This window comes from Anguilla rostrata, chromosome 4 (assembly GCF_018555375.3).
Source record: "Anguilla rostrata isolate EN2019 chromosome 4, ASM1855537v3, whole genome shotgun sequence".
Classification (NCBI taxonomy): Eukaryota; Metazoa; Chordata; class Actinopteri; order Anguilliformes; family Anguillidae; genus Anguilla; species Anguilla rostrata.
In genome coordinates, this window is record NC_057936.1 from 9,998,045 (window position 1) to 10,013,440 (window position 15,396).

Sequence of the window (15,396 nt, forward strand, 5' to 3'; positions counted from 1 at the left end):
TCCTCAACGCATTCTCATGTCTCTCCTCATCTGTATACCCGGTGGTTTTGCTAGTATACTCAGACCTTCTCCGGCATTTTTATTGAGAAAATTTGAAATATATTTGAAATCGCATGTAAATCTTTAAAACCTACCCTTCTGGAACATGTGCGTTTTGCAGAATTAATTATGCGCTGTGGTGACAAGATCAACCACTCTGGCTAAGAGTATACTTAGAAAACAGTGGGTATTGACTGGTCCTTGCTCTGACTAGTGTTCTACATTTTTAAAAAAGCAGCGGTAGGTGTGGGAGCACTAGAAAACCCACAAAATTCAGAGAAGGCCTCAGAAAAAAAAACATGCTTTTGAATTTTTGTCTCTAGAACATAAAAAGATAGAAAATGATGTAAAATATAATAATAGAATAAATTTAGAGGTCCAAACAATTAAACAAGTACAATCAAAACAAATGACAACAAAGAGAACTATCAGTTACAACTTAGAGACAGGACCAACACAACATGAGATAAGGGAAGGCATTTGAGAATTTTCTTGATGAATTTAGAACAGAATCTGCCATAAAAAGTAATTTCTGAAAAAAGAGAAATGAGCCTAAGCCTCACAATAGAATCCATCTGCTGTTTGTTGGTGCTTTGTTTCATTTAGGGGCGACATAGCTCAGGAGGTAAGACCGATTGTCTGGCAGTCGGAGGGTTGCCGGTTCAAACCCCACCCTGGGCATGTCGAAGTGTCCTTGAGCAAGACACCTAACCCCTAACTGCTCTGGCGAATGAGAGGCATCAATTGTAAAGCGCTTTGGATAAAAGCGCTATATAAATGCGGTCCATTTACCATTTACCATTCAAATGGACAAATTACACATCTAAATGCTTTGCTTAACATCAATCCTGACTTGTTCATGGACCCTAAATTGGCTTGTTTGGGTAATCCAATTCCAAAATCAGTTTTAGTGAAGAAATGACTACTTTTACTTCAGGTCGCTTGTAATGATTAGCATAAATGGTGCCTTGCTGGTGTCCTGTGTGGCTGGGCATCATGAAGTTTAATTAAGGAAAACAAATTCCTGGAACACTTGCATTTCTTCAATCTAATCTGATTTTCTTTATAAAACATGATCAGTAACAATGGTCTCCAAATGTTGGGTAGAGTTATTGTAAAATTGGTGTGTGTGAGTGCGTGCGTGCATGCGTGTGTGTGTGTGTGTGTGGTCGTATGTGTGTATTTATCAAAGCACTGCTTAACTCACACAGCACAGCGACAATGACTCACCTTCTTAATCCAGGTGATGAGACAACGATCGTGAGCCAACAGGTTCTTGCAGTCACAGAAATTCTTCAGAGCATGTTGGTCCCTTAGCTCTCCATCTCGGCATATGAAGCATTCAGACACATCTGGAGAAGGAGATCAGAGTGAACATGAGTGGCATGTCAATCAATAAATTTGATGAAATAAACATTTAAGCTGAGGTGTTGACTGAAAGCAATGTATTCACTTATGGTATACTCAACCGTTTTCAGATTTCTACCGCCTGTACAAAACTGCTAACGTACTGTTATATGGGGCTAATGTATATGCAAGGCCACAAATGTCATTAACAATAACATTAACTATGCATTGTGCAATAATTTAATTACCACACACAAAAAAACACACACAAAAAATGCATACACATATGCATGCGCACGCACACACACACACACACACACACACACACACACACACAAAACACACACGCACACACACACACACACACACACACAAAAACACACGCACACGCGCATACACACACAGACCAAAGTGGGTGTAGATCTTTAAAGCCTTGCACAGACACCCTGTTTATTACCTTGTCAATTTGTCATTTTGTCGCATCTAACAGCAATTAATGTGATCAGTTTGTGTCCCATCATTAGAGTTCTTGCTCATTCAAGGTGTGGGGGAGATACAATCTGAGCAGAAATTACTCTGAAGTGCTATAAACAGGGACAAATTAACTATTTGCAAAAATTAAGCAATTACAGCGGGCAATAAGTCTGTAATGAACAATTAATCAACCATTAAGGCCTAAGTGCTTTAAAAATCATTATCACTGTTTAATTTGTTGTGCAAACATTATGGTCAGTAACATCAGTTAGTACTGAAATTGTCTTCATAGTCATCCATTTTAGGATGTTCACGGAACAACTTCCATGAAAATGTGATGTTTTTTCTGTTTTTTGCATTAAATATTTTTTAAGATATTGTGGACAGGGGAAACCAAGTACATGGTTTAACCATGACCAGACTTGACTTACTGAATCAGTATTATTGCTCAGACTCCATAAGTTTGTTTAATAATTACTGTATGTTTGCACATAACTAGCAAGCACGATAATGTGATATTACGAATTATGTATAATAGTGACCAGTAGCATGCAAATGCGACAAAGATTTCTGTTTGAAGAAGAAACTTGAATAAGTTTACCCTATTACCTGAAGAAAGGTGGCATCACATTCACCACAAAGAATTGACTAAACTTCAGAAGACATTCCTGTTACTTCTGCTTTTCTGTGTGGAATCTTGGCTTGGCTGCTAATCAGAACCCAGTAAACTAGCGTTTACTGACTGGTTTGGCATCCACAAAATATTCCCCTCATACAGGCGAGGTGCATAATATGGTCATAATCACACAATTAGAAAGCAATCCATTAAGGAGTTGTAATAGCAATAAAGGTTATTGAGGCTTTGATCCCTGCAGAGCAATTATTACTTCTAGTTAATATGGAGGGGAGGGGCTATTGTGGAGCAAAGGGCATATGTGGTGGTCTGAGGTATTATCTCCTGCATAAATCCCGGGCATTCCCCTCCTGGAATCAGTGCTAAAACAGCTCATCAGTTCCTCATTAGTCATGGTCCAGCTGTTGCGGTTACTTTTGAGGGAACTGCACTCTAACTTCCCAGGAAATTCCCAGAAACGTACCATCGAATATCAGCAAGTGGAGATCCCTGGTCAAATCTTAATTCTCTGTGTGGGAGGAATTAAAAATGGATGGAGATGACTCATGTTTCACTTTCTTCCCAAAATGCAAAAAAAGAGAAAAAGATAACAATGAACTTTCATCTCTCCTGAATATTCAGAAAGGCAATTTGGCTCATTAAACAAAAAGGAAAAGCACTGCTCTGTCATCTTCAGTTGCAACTAGAAAAGCACAGAGACACCAATCTCAGTGCTGCACACTTTTGAGATTTGCAGTCTCTATTCTGGTGGGTCCTCAGACCCTTCTCAACGTTCCCACGTCTCGCACTGCCGAAAGGGCCCAGGCGTGGGTGGAGGAGGCCAGCTGTGCATTAATGAGGGGCCTCACATGCACACCCCGTGACTGCAAAATGACCCTTCCCCGGCACGCACTCTCACGCTCATCAGATCCCACTTAATTTCACAAGGTGTTTATTTAATGCAACTGTGACTGAAGCTTTTCTTAATTACGTTAAATACTGTCAACCCGCATCAGCCTCTGCGCTCAGCCGCCGTGGGTCCACGACACAACGCGCTCTCCTTCCCTCCCACCTAGCAACACCGACGCGCGCTGGCAACTTGCCTCCTCGTAACGCGCTGTTCGAAGATCTCCACCAGATTCACTGCAGGGGGCGGAATCTATCATGACCCTATCGTAAGAAGTCTCTTTGACATATAGCCGAACCACTGGAGAGAACAGTGCATGCGTTCACTGCAGAGCGAGCTCTCCGCCCCCATGTAGAACACGCGGCAAGCAAAAACAAGGATAATAGAAGGCTTTCTAGCTCTCAAAGCACAATTATGTACAGCGGTCTCCTTGTGAGCACATGCTCTTAAATATCGGCTCCTTTCCGCAGCTGACTGAGAGTAAACATAAGTATTTTGTTTCACAATGTTTGGACTCCCTGAACCTGAATAATAATGCTATGTTTCAGTGATATAAAAAGTATAAACATGATAATTGGGGTCTACATAAAGACTGATGTAGACTCACTGAAGGCTGATATATCATGATTTACTTATAATTATAGATCATAATGATCACATAGTGGCCACATTAGTGTTTTAAAGGCGGTGGGTCTATATTTGAGTAGAATTCAGTGAATTTCAGAAATTCCTGTGGCATAATAATTTGTGACATTTGGAATCTTTTCAAATAATAACCAGTTTTGGTTATTGTAGTATAGCTTATGCTGCATGATTTAACTTTAAACATCCAGAAACATTGCACACAACCACAGATATTGCTCAGCAAAGTTCCAAGAAGAAGTTGCTAAATCACAAGGTAGGGGAGAGTGGGTAAATAACGGTTTTTGTATTTGGCTCAATACCTGAAAATATTCTTAGAGATAGATCAATCTTTTTTTAATACAAACAACCTACATCCTTCGGCTATGTTCACACACCACAATGAAATTTCTGAGACATACCCTTAACTAGCAATCTGACCGAAAGTACAGAGAGTGAAATGTTACATTTAACCCTGCCGGTGGGGTAAAAACGTGGCACAGGGTACACCTAACAGTCTTAATAGTCTTAAAAGTTGACACAAAGTAAAGAAATTCTATACAGTTCCATGTTATATAATACACACAGTCTTTAATATATTTTTGATGATATGTATATGTTTTTCGTGGCCTACCTATATCAGTGAAAATCACAAGACCATTATTCTCTGGTTCTAACGTCTTTTCGATCCAAACAGCTGTATCAGTCGATGTCATGTCACCACATAGCCTAAAGTTAAAGTTGAGTTAAATATTTTTATGAAGATCAGATCTGAGTTGGACAAATCACATCAATTGGTTAATCAATATTTTACTGATAACAGGCTAACAACCCTGTTTGATTTTTATAACCCCACTGTTGCCTGGCTAGCAACCCCAGCAAGCTAGCATGCTATATCAAAACTATGTGATCTGTTAGTCACTAAAAGACAATCAAATATATTTGTATTCCTTGACATACACACCACACAGTAGCCGAAAAACACTTCCAGTAAAATAAAATTCACTTGCATATAGCCAAAACAGACTGGAATATGTAATATATGCATCTACATAAAAAGTCTGTTACATTTTACCCCGTGTTAGATTTGGCCCCACTCTCCACCACATTACAATGAAAAAATAGTACCATTATCAGACTTGTAGAAAAATATTTGCATGATCACATAAGCGGCTTTGTTTTTGATATTGATTTGACTTCTGGTAATCTATTATACAAGTGCTGTTGAACGACAGGGAGGAATTGTATGTCAAACCAGGGAATATTATCAATCAACAAATAAACACTCAATTTATAAAATTATATTGCAGAAATGGTATATAACATTCCATCATCTCAATATAAAATTGTCCAATAATTCCAATTAATATAGGAAGGAAGATGACAAGATAATGATTAGAAAATGTTTTTTTTTTTTAAGATTGTTGATCTTTATTCTTGTATTTATAAATCGGTACATTTTTTCTTCTATTTACTGCAAACATTCTTCAGAAACTCAGATAACTGTAATCAGTTAAATTTTCACTGACAACTACAAATAATCCATATGCTAATAAACAATGTAATCTTGCATGAAATGAATCCCCTTTTTTCTTCTAAGCTTTGGAAAAAGAGAACACATTCATTCAGTGTAAAGATACGTCTTTTGAACACAGGTGGATTCTTGTTTACAGTATGGCGAACAAAATGTAAGAGAGCGAAATAAAAAAAACACACTGAACAATGAAATTACAGACTGAAAGGGGGGATGGAGAAGGAAAATGGAAAGATATTGATATCTCCTGAAGGAGCTGTTATCATATCATTGATAAAGCTCACTTTGCTTTTAGAAGCTCTCATTTAATTTCTGTCTGTATCAGTATGACCTCTGGATCTCTCTTCCTCCATTAATGGCTACTGAGTGTGCGCAGGGCTGCCCATTGTCAGTGACAGTACTCTGCAAAAATAAGCTGGAGCAGTTAATGGCACATTAGTGGATTTCACATTACTCAGGTTCCCCAGAATTTGTATGCAGTGGTACTTCCAGGCATATAATGAAAACCATAAACAGATTTGGACTGATGCCACTGTAACTAGACAACACAATACAACCAATCCGTTGATTAATGCTAAAAAACCTTTATTCTCTCCTGAATGATCTCAGCTATTCTGCATGAAACTTCAAATGAAGAGAGACTTGAGACAAGGAAGAGATTCACCAGCCAGTCACACCCAGTGTGTGTGTGCGCGTGTGTGTGTTTTAAACAGCCTCAAGAATGTAATGTTCAATTTCACGATGTGATTCTGAGACTTCTCTGTTTAAATATTGTAATTATACTACATTAAAAGTCCTTTGTTACTAGAGAGCTTTCTCACCTATTGTTCACAGCACATAATTCTTATTAAAGAGCATTAATACAAGACAGACCTTCTAATTGCATTTTATACATAATTATATTACAATAGCCCATTTGTTCACTATTTCAATTGAATACATTAAATTCAACACAAACTTTATATGGTTCAGTGATCTCAACTGTGACTGACAAACTCTAGGAGAGAATTTTAAAGAGTGTTCAATTGTATTGTTTGAATTAATGGAAGCTGTATTATTTTCATTACAATGAGCAAAACAACTGTCAAGAGTAATATGTAGTAGCACTACACTCATGTCTTGCTCAAAACATGTCTATACAAGACAAATCAACCCATTGTACTCATTGTCTACACTTTTTATACCTTTTAATGCCAATAAGCTCATCAGGGAATAGCATTAAAAAGGAAAACACAATACTGTTTCTACAGTGATCTGAGCAAACACAAATTGCAATTTGAAGGAGTGGGATTGACATATGATTCACGCAACTGGATTGCCATAATCGATGCAATCTTCATGGTGAACTATACCGGCCAAAAGAATAGTCAACAAGTATCAGTTCATTCTAGCATCCCTACTGCTCATGGTGGATGTTGACACAAAATGGCCACTAGATGAGCTCGGGTGAAAACAACTGGGTGGGAGTCCCTTGTGGTTTCTTCACTCGATGATGGATATGTAATATCAGCTCATTAAACCAATCTGTCAAACTTCCAGATGCAAGTCTGGAATCTGTATGGCTGGGGGTTCCCAGGTTCCAGCATCTGCCAACAACAGGACCTGCTTGGTGCTCTAGCTCCTGTCTGGAAAGACCAGGATTCAAGAGCTTGCCACCCACACTGAAGTACATGCACAGGACCCAGAGATAGTGAATGACGAGAGGTTTTGCAGTGAGAAAACCAAAGCCAAAAAAACTGTATACAACTCCAGGGGAGCTCAACCAGCAAATAGAAACCTTCCCAGGAGCTGGATTCCTGAGTGTTCTGGCTTTGTGATACATGTCAGTCCTATTGACACAGGATTTAGAACCCTGTCTAACAGATATTCTTTTCTCAAGGCTGCTCATCTCAGTCTTAGAAATGTGACAAACAGCCTTTCAGTAGAAATAAAAGACTTTCATTGTTGCCATCTAGAGTATAGTATGAAAATGTCTTTTTGGATGCAGATTTTTTTTTTCTTCTCAAGTTCAAGTTCATTTCCTACTTCGCTAAAAGGGAAATGCATGTGTTAATGAGGCTGTTTCCAGAACATGTACTGTTTTTAGAATATCATCTGACTATTCATCTATTTTGACTGTGAGGCTAAAAAAAATGTGAAAAGAGAAAAATGCATGCACACTAGGTGAAAGGTTGCAACAGTCATACATTGGCAGATCCAACTGACACTCCCCCCTCACCATTTCCATTTGCTAGAAAGTTCCATTTGTTAAAATAATTTGCAAAATATTATTCTGGCATAAACAAATGGAAAAAAGGTGACAGGGCACAACAGTGATTGTTACCGGGCAACACCACATGACCACGTGCACAGTCCGTATAATTATTTCAGGCCACTCCCTGCGAAAGTTCAGTGATATTTTTATATATTTTGATTGTAATTTGCATAATATGTTTTGCTTTATAAAAAATGTTCTGAGATATTCTGAGATATAATTATTCTTTGTAAACGCATGTTTTATTGAACCACATAAGCACCTGGTGCTATACTCACTTTCATCATAGCCATCATAATTATATATATATATATATATATATATATATCAGATTGCATTTGCTGAATTCTTCTTGATCAGCAACTTTGAACAAGGTTTGTTTGTTTTGTTCTGCCTTCTTGTTTAAAATTTATCCTCTGATTTATCCTAACAGCACCTCAAGGCACTACCTTTCAGATCTTATTTTTTTAGCTGAGTCATCTGGCAGGTGCAAGTCAGTGACGTACTGATCTTCAAACCTGGAAGTCCATTAAAACAGAGAGTAGTCTGCACTTTTAAGAACATCCAATGAAGATATGAGATTCCTGGGGAAACTTGCTCCCCACTGCAAGTTAGGAATTGGAAGGATGGAGGAAAAAAAAAAAACTTAAAAAAAATTGACACCAATGACAGCACTCAACTTGTATACAGCTCCCTTTAAAATATTGTTTAACTGATTTATAACCCCTAGCAGTAAAATTCAGTCAAAGGGCAACGTTTTTGGACATACAAGATGAACTGTACCTCAGTATTGTGCTTACCCAACTCCAGATACTGGCCCAAGGCTGAACTTGGCCTTTCCTTTTTATACTGTTGCCAAAATTTTTGATTCAATTACTGTTATGCCGACCTACACCTCCTTCATGTATAATCAGACAACAGGACTTTGAATGAAAGTACTTGACAGTTGCTGGAAGCTCTTTTCATCATAAAGAAGACTGGAAAACAACAGTGGGGGCTGCTGTCATGAAAATGTGCTCATTTGAAATTGTGATAAACTGCTGCTTCAGAAACTGCTGTCTTTTGTACAGCTGTGCTATGAGTTAAATTGCTTCGGGTGGATCTTCCTATATAGAAAAAAAAATGTTTTAATTAAAGAGAAAACCTTAAGTTTAATCATAAACCCTTCTGTGCCACTTTAAGTGTCTATTGCAACTGACTGAACACTGTAACTTTGATTTCTAAGCAGATATTGGGATAGAAGAGGAGTCGGATGCCATTTTACGTCTGAGTCCCATTAAACTCTGTGACCAGGCAGCTTGACGGACTCAGATGAATGGTGCCTCACGCTCGTAGCGGGCCCGTTCCTGGTGAATGATACCAGCCACCTGGTTCAGCACTTAAGCTAAAAATGCCCGCGCCAAACCGGTGCTAACGAACGTGATTTCCTTGAAACACCTCCGCACTCTGCTCTGGCTGCAGTGTGAGCCTGGCAGTGTCGCTCAGTCCACCCATGTGCTCTGTCTTGTTCGTGCCAGACCGCCATCCCCCAGTCCTCTGGGTTCTCAGGCTTACAGTTAAGGCAGAAGTGGTACGGAGAGAAGCAACTGACTACCATTTATTATCATGAAGGTACAGGGCCAATACATCTGTTTCTGCCAGTGGAACTATTTAAAGTATAAAGCACTTTCTTACAGTATACTATGAAACTCTGGGAACGTCGTCTTTTGTTTCTATAGGAAATTCTTCGCCGTATTATTGTGAAATATATAACTACAGTAGTCTGAAAAAAAAATTATAAATAGGTGTGACAGAATTTAATTTAGCTGGATCAGGGCCATTGTTAAGAAATCTAATTTGAGTCCGCTAATGCTAGTTAGCTTGACTGAGTTAGAACATTTTTATAGGAAGTTGTTCACCATATTGTTGTGCGATATATGACTACAGTGGTCTGAAAATAAAATAAATAGGTGTGTGATGGTGACAGAATATATTTTAGCTGGATCAGGGCCATTATTAAGAAATCTAATTTGAGTCCGCTAATGCTAGTTAGCTTGACTGAGTCAGAACATCTCATCTTGTTGACAGACAGATCCTGCTTTTCTTGCAGATGTGGACTATTAGAAACTGATATTTCACTTATAAAAACTGATTGTGTTCTGTTATGATCATAATGACATAATGATCTGTTATGATCCTTAGGCAGTGCTGACACTTTAAAAAGTGTTTGCCTTGCATCAGCTTAGAAATAGCTCAGCAGTAACATAACTATGCAAAAATAAACATGGCAAGAATCTTTAAAATGCTCTGACAATATTGTCCAGGCAGATGTACAGCTGTGATAATTACCTGTCAGTGGTATTTACAATTGACATATGCAAGGCTGACAATAGACTGGATGCAGTCACATACCAAGCATTTTATCATTATTAGCAAACCTATGCCATAGATGTCAAGCATTACCCTTTTTTCCTTGAAGGACATCTTCTCACCAACAAAATTCAGTCAAGTGAAGTCATGTTATTCTTATGTTTTCTTTTTTTTTTTTCAAATATCCACCCACAGCTCTGTACTACAACATTAACTCTAGATTCCATCAGAATGTTGCTTCATTCATATCATATCATAAGGGATTTAAAGAGCCTAGATTCAGTTTCAATGAGCAAGACAAGAAATATTCATTTCAGGACAGTTTGTTTGTATTTATGTTAGCTAAAATATTAGTCCATAAGCAGACTGTCTCCATTTATTTTGACAGTTGACTGTATGGTCATCAGACCACCCATCAAAATGATGTGTTAGCCCCTGATTGTTATTCTGCTTAGCATATGATAACTTCAGTTTTTATGCACATGAAGCAAACAGTGCTTTTTTAATTATGATAGAAACCACCAACTAAAGACTAAAAATATTAAGAAAGGCTCTCCCTAAGACACACATGACTGTTTCTATTAGCCCCAGAGACAACAGACAACATGGTTTATATTACAAGCAGGCCAATACTTATATTTGCCATTAATTATTATTATTATTATTATTATTATTATTATTATTTACAGTAGTAGTAGTAGTTGTTGTTGTATTAGTAGTATTTATTATTATAACTGATATAATCAGCACTTGTTGGTTCTCCTTTTTCGTTTCTATACCTTTTCTTTCCAAATTGTTACATTTCCTGTTTTTCACGACAAAAGACCTCCTCGCATTTGGAGACCAGTCCGATGCGGAAACTTAATGAGATCGGAGCAAATTTGGTTGATTACAGCGTAACTGATTGATGGGATAAATTTGAATGCGAGACATGCAGCCTGCTCAGTTCATCCAGTCTGTATGAGTTCAGAAAAAGGGTGGTTGGATTACCGTTTGAGCATTTGAACAGTGGTCAGTGGTTGATATGCCATTGATGAACTAAGAGGACAGATTAGCGAGCAATAAATTTGATTACCAGTGTACTTTAAATGGCCTCATTAATGCAAGTGGAATGGGGAATTAACCTGGTCTGTTCGAATGATCACTTGTGCGACAGCCATCTGGATGTACTGAAAAAAAACGGAGACGGCTAACGGAACCATCCCAACGTGGGTCTTGCCAGATGGCAACATCAGTCCTGATGTGTCTAAAGATCTGGCAACACTGTCGCAATGTCCCGTAGCCCTGCAGCATGCCCTTGCGTCATGTCACCATTGTTACGCACAGATTCTGTTACCCCATACCGGACAGCCATCTCATGAACGCCAGTTTCCATCGCGTATAGTCAAAACTGGCAACAGACAGAGACGCATTGACAAAAACAGCTTGCTCACACAATAGCAAGAGTCTCCAGCGGTCGATCCATTAGCAAGCATTAGCACACTTTCAATTTGTATGAGAGGCAGAAATTTATTGGCATCCGACTTGGCAAACAGCAGAGGCCTGTTTTGTTAATGATTGTTTTTATTTTTATTTTTTTCCCCTCGGTGTTCAAATCAGCGGTGGATTAATGGCTCTATCTCTTAATATAGAGGACTCTGGATTCAGTGGGCGGGTCTAGCTCAGGGACCGATCATTGCATTGATGACCGCAGATCCCTTTATTTCGGTAGTCCTCCGATGTCACTGCCAAACCTGAGCCCCGGCCGCAGGTGGCGACGCACACATGGGCTCACCTTGAGCGGGCGGCATCTCCCCCAGATAATCTGCTGCTATGGTCTGCTCCGACTCTGACACGCATATTAATCAAGAGAGCCGGGAGCTACCTCTGCAACCAACCCTCCTGTCTCCTTTGCAGGGCATTCTGGCAAGGTAAAGCAGCTATGGCTAAAAATAATAGGATGGAAAAAAGACAGCAACATCCTGTTTAAAAATATCTAGCACTGAAGGTAATCGAGGTTTCTTGGCCTATAAGTTGTGCATCTCTTTATGCACTGAGAAGTAAGTGAAAGTGAAAGCCATGTCTGCCATGGCTCAGGGACCTCAGAATAACTTCAAAGGTACGACACAACCTAAAGGCACGACACAACCTCCACCCAAAACTGAAATTTCAAAATTTCTGACAATGACGCACGCAAACAATAATGAGCCACATGATGAAATCAGATAAAATACTGGATTTGCTAGCATAATTATTAGCTTTCAGTCAAGCTGCTACGACAGCATGTAGGCCACAGTGCCATCATTTTGTGCATCCTGCACAAAAGGAAAGAGTATCAGGATAAATCAGACATTAAAAGTACAAAGCATGTTTCAAGCAGATCTCCGGAAACAGGGTGGGTGGGGGATATTATGACTGACAGTGGCACAGTGAGATTGAAGCTTTACCAAACTTTTACAGCAACTGTCTTCCGGACTGCCATATATAATATTAATCGTAATGGCTGGTAGTGAAAGAAAACATGAAAACTGTGAATTAATATGACAGCATAGTCAAAAGCTTCTATACCAAGTAAGGTATGCAAAAATGAATATCAATTAAATATGAGCCAATAAGACTGTGGTACAATATATTTGTTCATATCTTTACTTATAGATTGGTTGTCACATTTAGTTAATTGTGTCATATTGTGTCATAAGATTAATCCTTAGCATGCAATTACTGCTTGGCCATTTAGTTACATACTGTATGTGTCAGAATTATTTGAGAATGTTGGCTGAAGCTTGTAATTAAGGTTTATAATATTTAACTGATATTAAACCAATTCACCTCCAAATGTATGCCTGAAGATGTCTACTATTTCAGAGAGTTTGTTTGTTAGTGAAATAGTTCAACTAACCTTGTGTTTGCTTCAAATCGGAAAATATAAAATGATGAAACCACTGGAAAATTCCCTGGTTTCAGTAGTACTGGCAATGCATTTCACAACCAGGAAGAAGCGAGAAGGGGAGGGGGAGTTGGCTGAATGCCATATTGCTGTTTGTGTTATCAGCACAGAAAAAAAAGGTTTCACTTTCATTACAAACCTATAAAATTTCAATTGAGAAAACTAAAATTATAGGTTTATCCAATGAAACTTTTTTTTTTTTTTCCAATGTGCTGTACCAAACAAATCTGTCCCCATCTGGTGTTATAATATCACTGCTGGATGGAATGCAGTTTGTGTCCATTCACATACAACGGTTTAGGGGTGTGTAAAATTGCTTGACAAAAGAGAAAACATCTGCTTCTCAATCCTCATGGTGAACTCAGAAAGAGCAAAAAAAATAAAAACACAAAACAGTGAAGAGGAAACAACACATACCCCTTGAAAACAAGCATACTTACCAGTAATGCAAACTTTACAAGAATCAGGAGTGATGTCATTGGATAAAACTGCATAACCATTGTCCATTATTCACTTTTGCTCTGTGTCTGTGCTACTGTGACTGCGCCTCACTGCTACTCCCCTCTGCCTCTGGTCTCAGCATACGATGTGAATTACTTCCTCTGTGGATCACACCACCATTGTTCAGTCAGTCCGTGGATCACGCTCCTTCTAGTTTCCAGTTTCAGGCAGGGAGCACAGGCCTCCGGCGTCCCGCTACAAGTCTTTTAAACAGGCATACCACAGCTCTCAGAATGAGGGCAAGCCTGTCTGCTGAGCTGCAGTGTTTTTGTTTACCGAGGAAGTTGAGCAAGAGTCAGCCAATCACGGCTTCCCTCCCCAGTCGAGTGTTTCCCAGACAGGAAGAAACTGAGTGCTGCAATTTTGAGGCGTCTAATGCACTGCCTGTTAAGAATAACAAGTGGGGATTCGGATCAACAGCTGCTCTTCTCTTTCTGGTTGCCATTCAAATTCAAAGTGCATCAGAATGCTGTCCATGGATGAGTGTTAATTATATATATATATATATATATATATATATATATATATGGGACACATTGTACTCTATGTACTGATTGATTATTTATTATTAGTTATTTTTATTTTATTTTTTTGGTAACCTGTTAACCTGGTGATGACATTTTCAGATAATTCAAGCATGGCCTGGTGAGGGACATAAAAAAAAGTCAAGCTGAAGCAGATTTCATTGAAATAGTATTGTTCTGAGATACTCATGTTTATGTTACAGCATTTATTTGGGTCAGCATTGGTAAGAACAAAAATGATGTAAAGGATGGTATTCTGACTAAATGCTTACTATGGTTTTCTGCATTTAGTTCATATAACTGTAAATGCTGTTATGTACACACACATGTACACCTAAACCTGTTAATGAGGCAGAAGGTCTGTAGCAATGATGAACACCACATGAATCATTATTCATATGGCTATTAATTATAATGACTAGGCAAGACTAGTGCACACCTGCAAAGATAATCCCAAGCCATTTCTGGGCCAAATAACCTTACATCAGCTATGCGTTTGGCTATCCCTTTAGCCAGACATAATCTAAAGACTAAAAACAGCACTGTTGTTGCACAATAATGGCAACACTGGCAGCGCTTAAACAAAGTTGAACTCGTACCATTTGGATCGCATTGCATTGAGCACGCTCACGGCCAAGAGGCAGAAGGCACTGGGGAATAATTGCCGATTTTCAATTCAATCAAACCTTGAAAGTAAATGGAAGACGTCTAGTCTGTGAACTTGTATTTCTCTACGCCCCCTAAATCAAATCAGCTGAGAGCGGGTGGACGTTATTTACTCCCCAACAAGACGGTAATCAGACACCAGACATTCTATCCTGCGGATTGGAGATCCTCTTTGTGGCATTCACAGTGCCAATAAAACGTGTTAATGGCACATTGCTTTTTGTACTCTGTTTAGAAATCTGGTTTTCTGTCTTCGACGCTGGAATTAATTTGCTTGTTTTGAGTCATAAAATGAGAGAGTTCACTAATGGCCAGAGCTCTTAAATTAGAGGTTTTTTTAATCTTCTCTTGTTTCTCTGTTAATCAATCACCAGGGAACAGAGCATGTACAAACATCAGAGTTTTGTTTGTACCAAATGAAAATGGAAACAGCTTCACCACCTTGCTCACATTATTAAACTTTGTTTATTAATCTACTTTCACCTACTGAAATAAAATTGGCTATTTACTACGAATGCACATTGGAACTAGCAGTTAACAGATGTGATGTAGCCATCATTTTGTGGAAAATCAACATTACCAGCATTTTCCATTTTTGTTTACATTTAGCACTGTTAAGAATTGGTGAAATCCATAGTGCA

The 15,396-nt window shown here is 38.6% G+C and overlaps 1 protein-coding gene across 2 annotated transcripts in view; it reads right to left on the reverse strand.

The window, feature by feature from the left end:
* LOC135252463 (uncharacterized) overlaps nucleotides 1–13,894 on the reverse strand; it is a 161,017-nt gene extending 147,123 nt beyond the window's left edge. The window contains exons 1-2 of one of the 2 annotated variants that reach the window (XM_064330534.1): nucleotides 13,505–13,894; nucleotides 1,270–1,391 (exon numbers count right to left, since the gene is read on the reverse strand). In XM_064330534.1, the coding sequence (XP_064186604.1) occupies nucleotides 1,270–1,391; nucleotides 13,505–13,571 (189 nt within the window). In that variant the 5' untranslated portion in view covers nucleotides 13,572–13,894. The remainder of the gene's footprint in view (nucleotides 1–1,269; nucleotides 1,392–13,504) is intronic. The other variant, XM_064330532.1, reaches the window with a different exon arrangement.
* Between the last annotated feature and the right edge of the window lie 1,502 nt (nucleotides 13,895–15,396).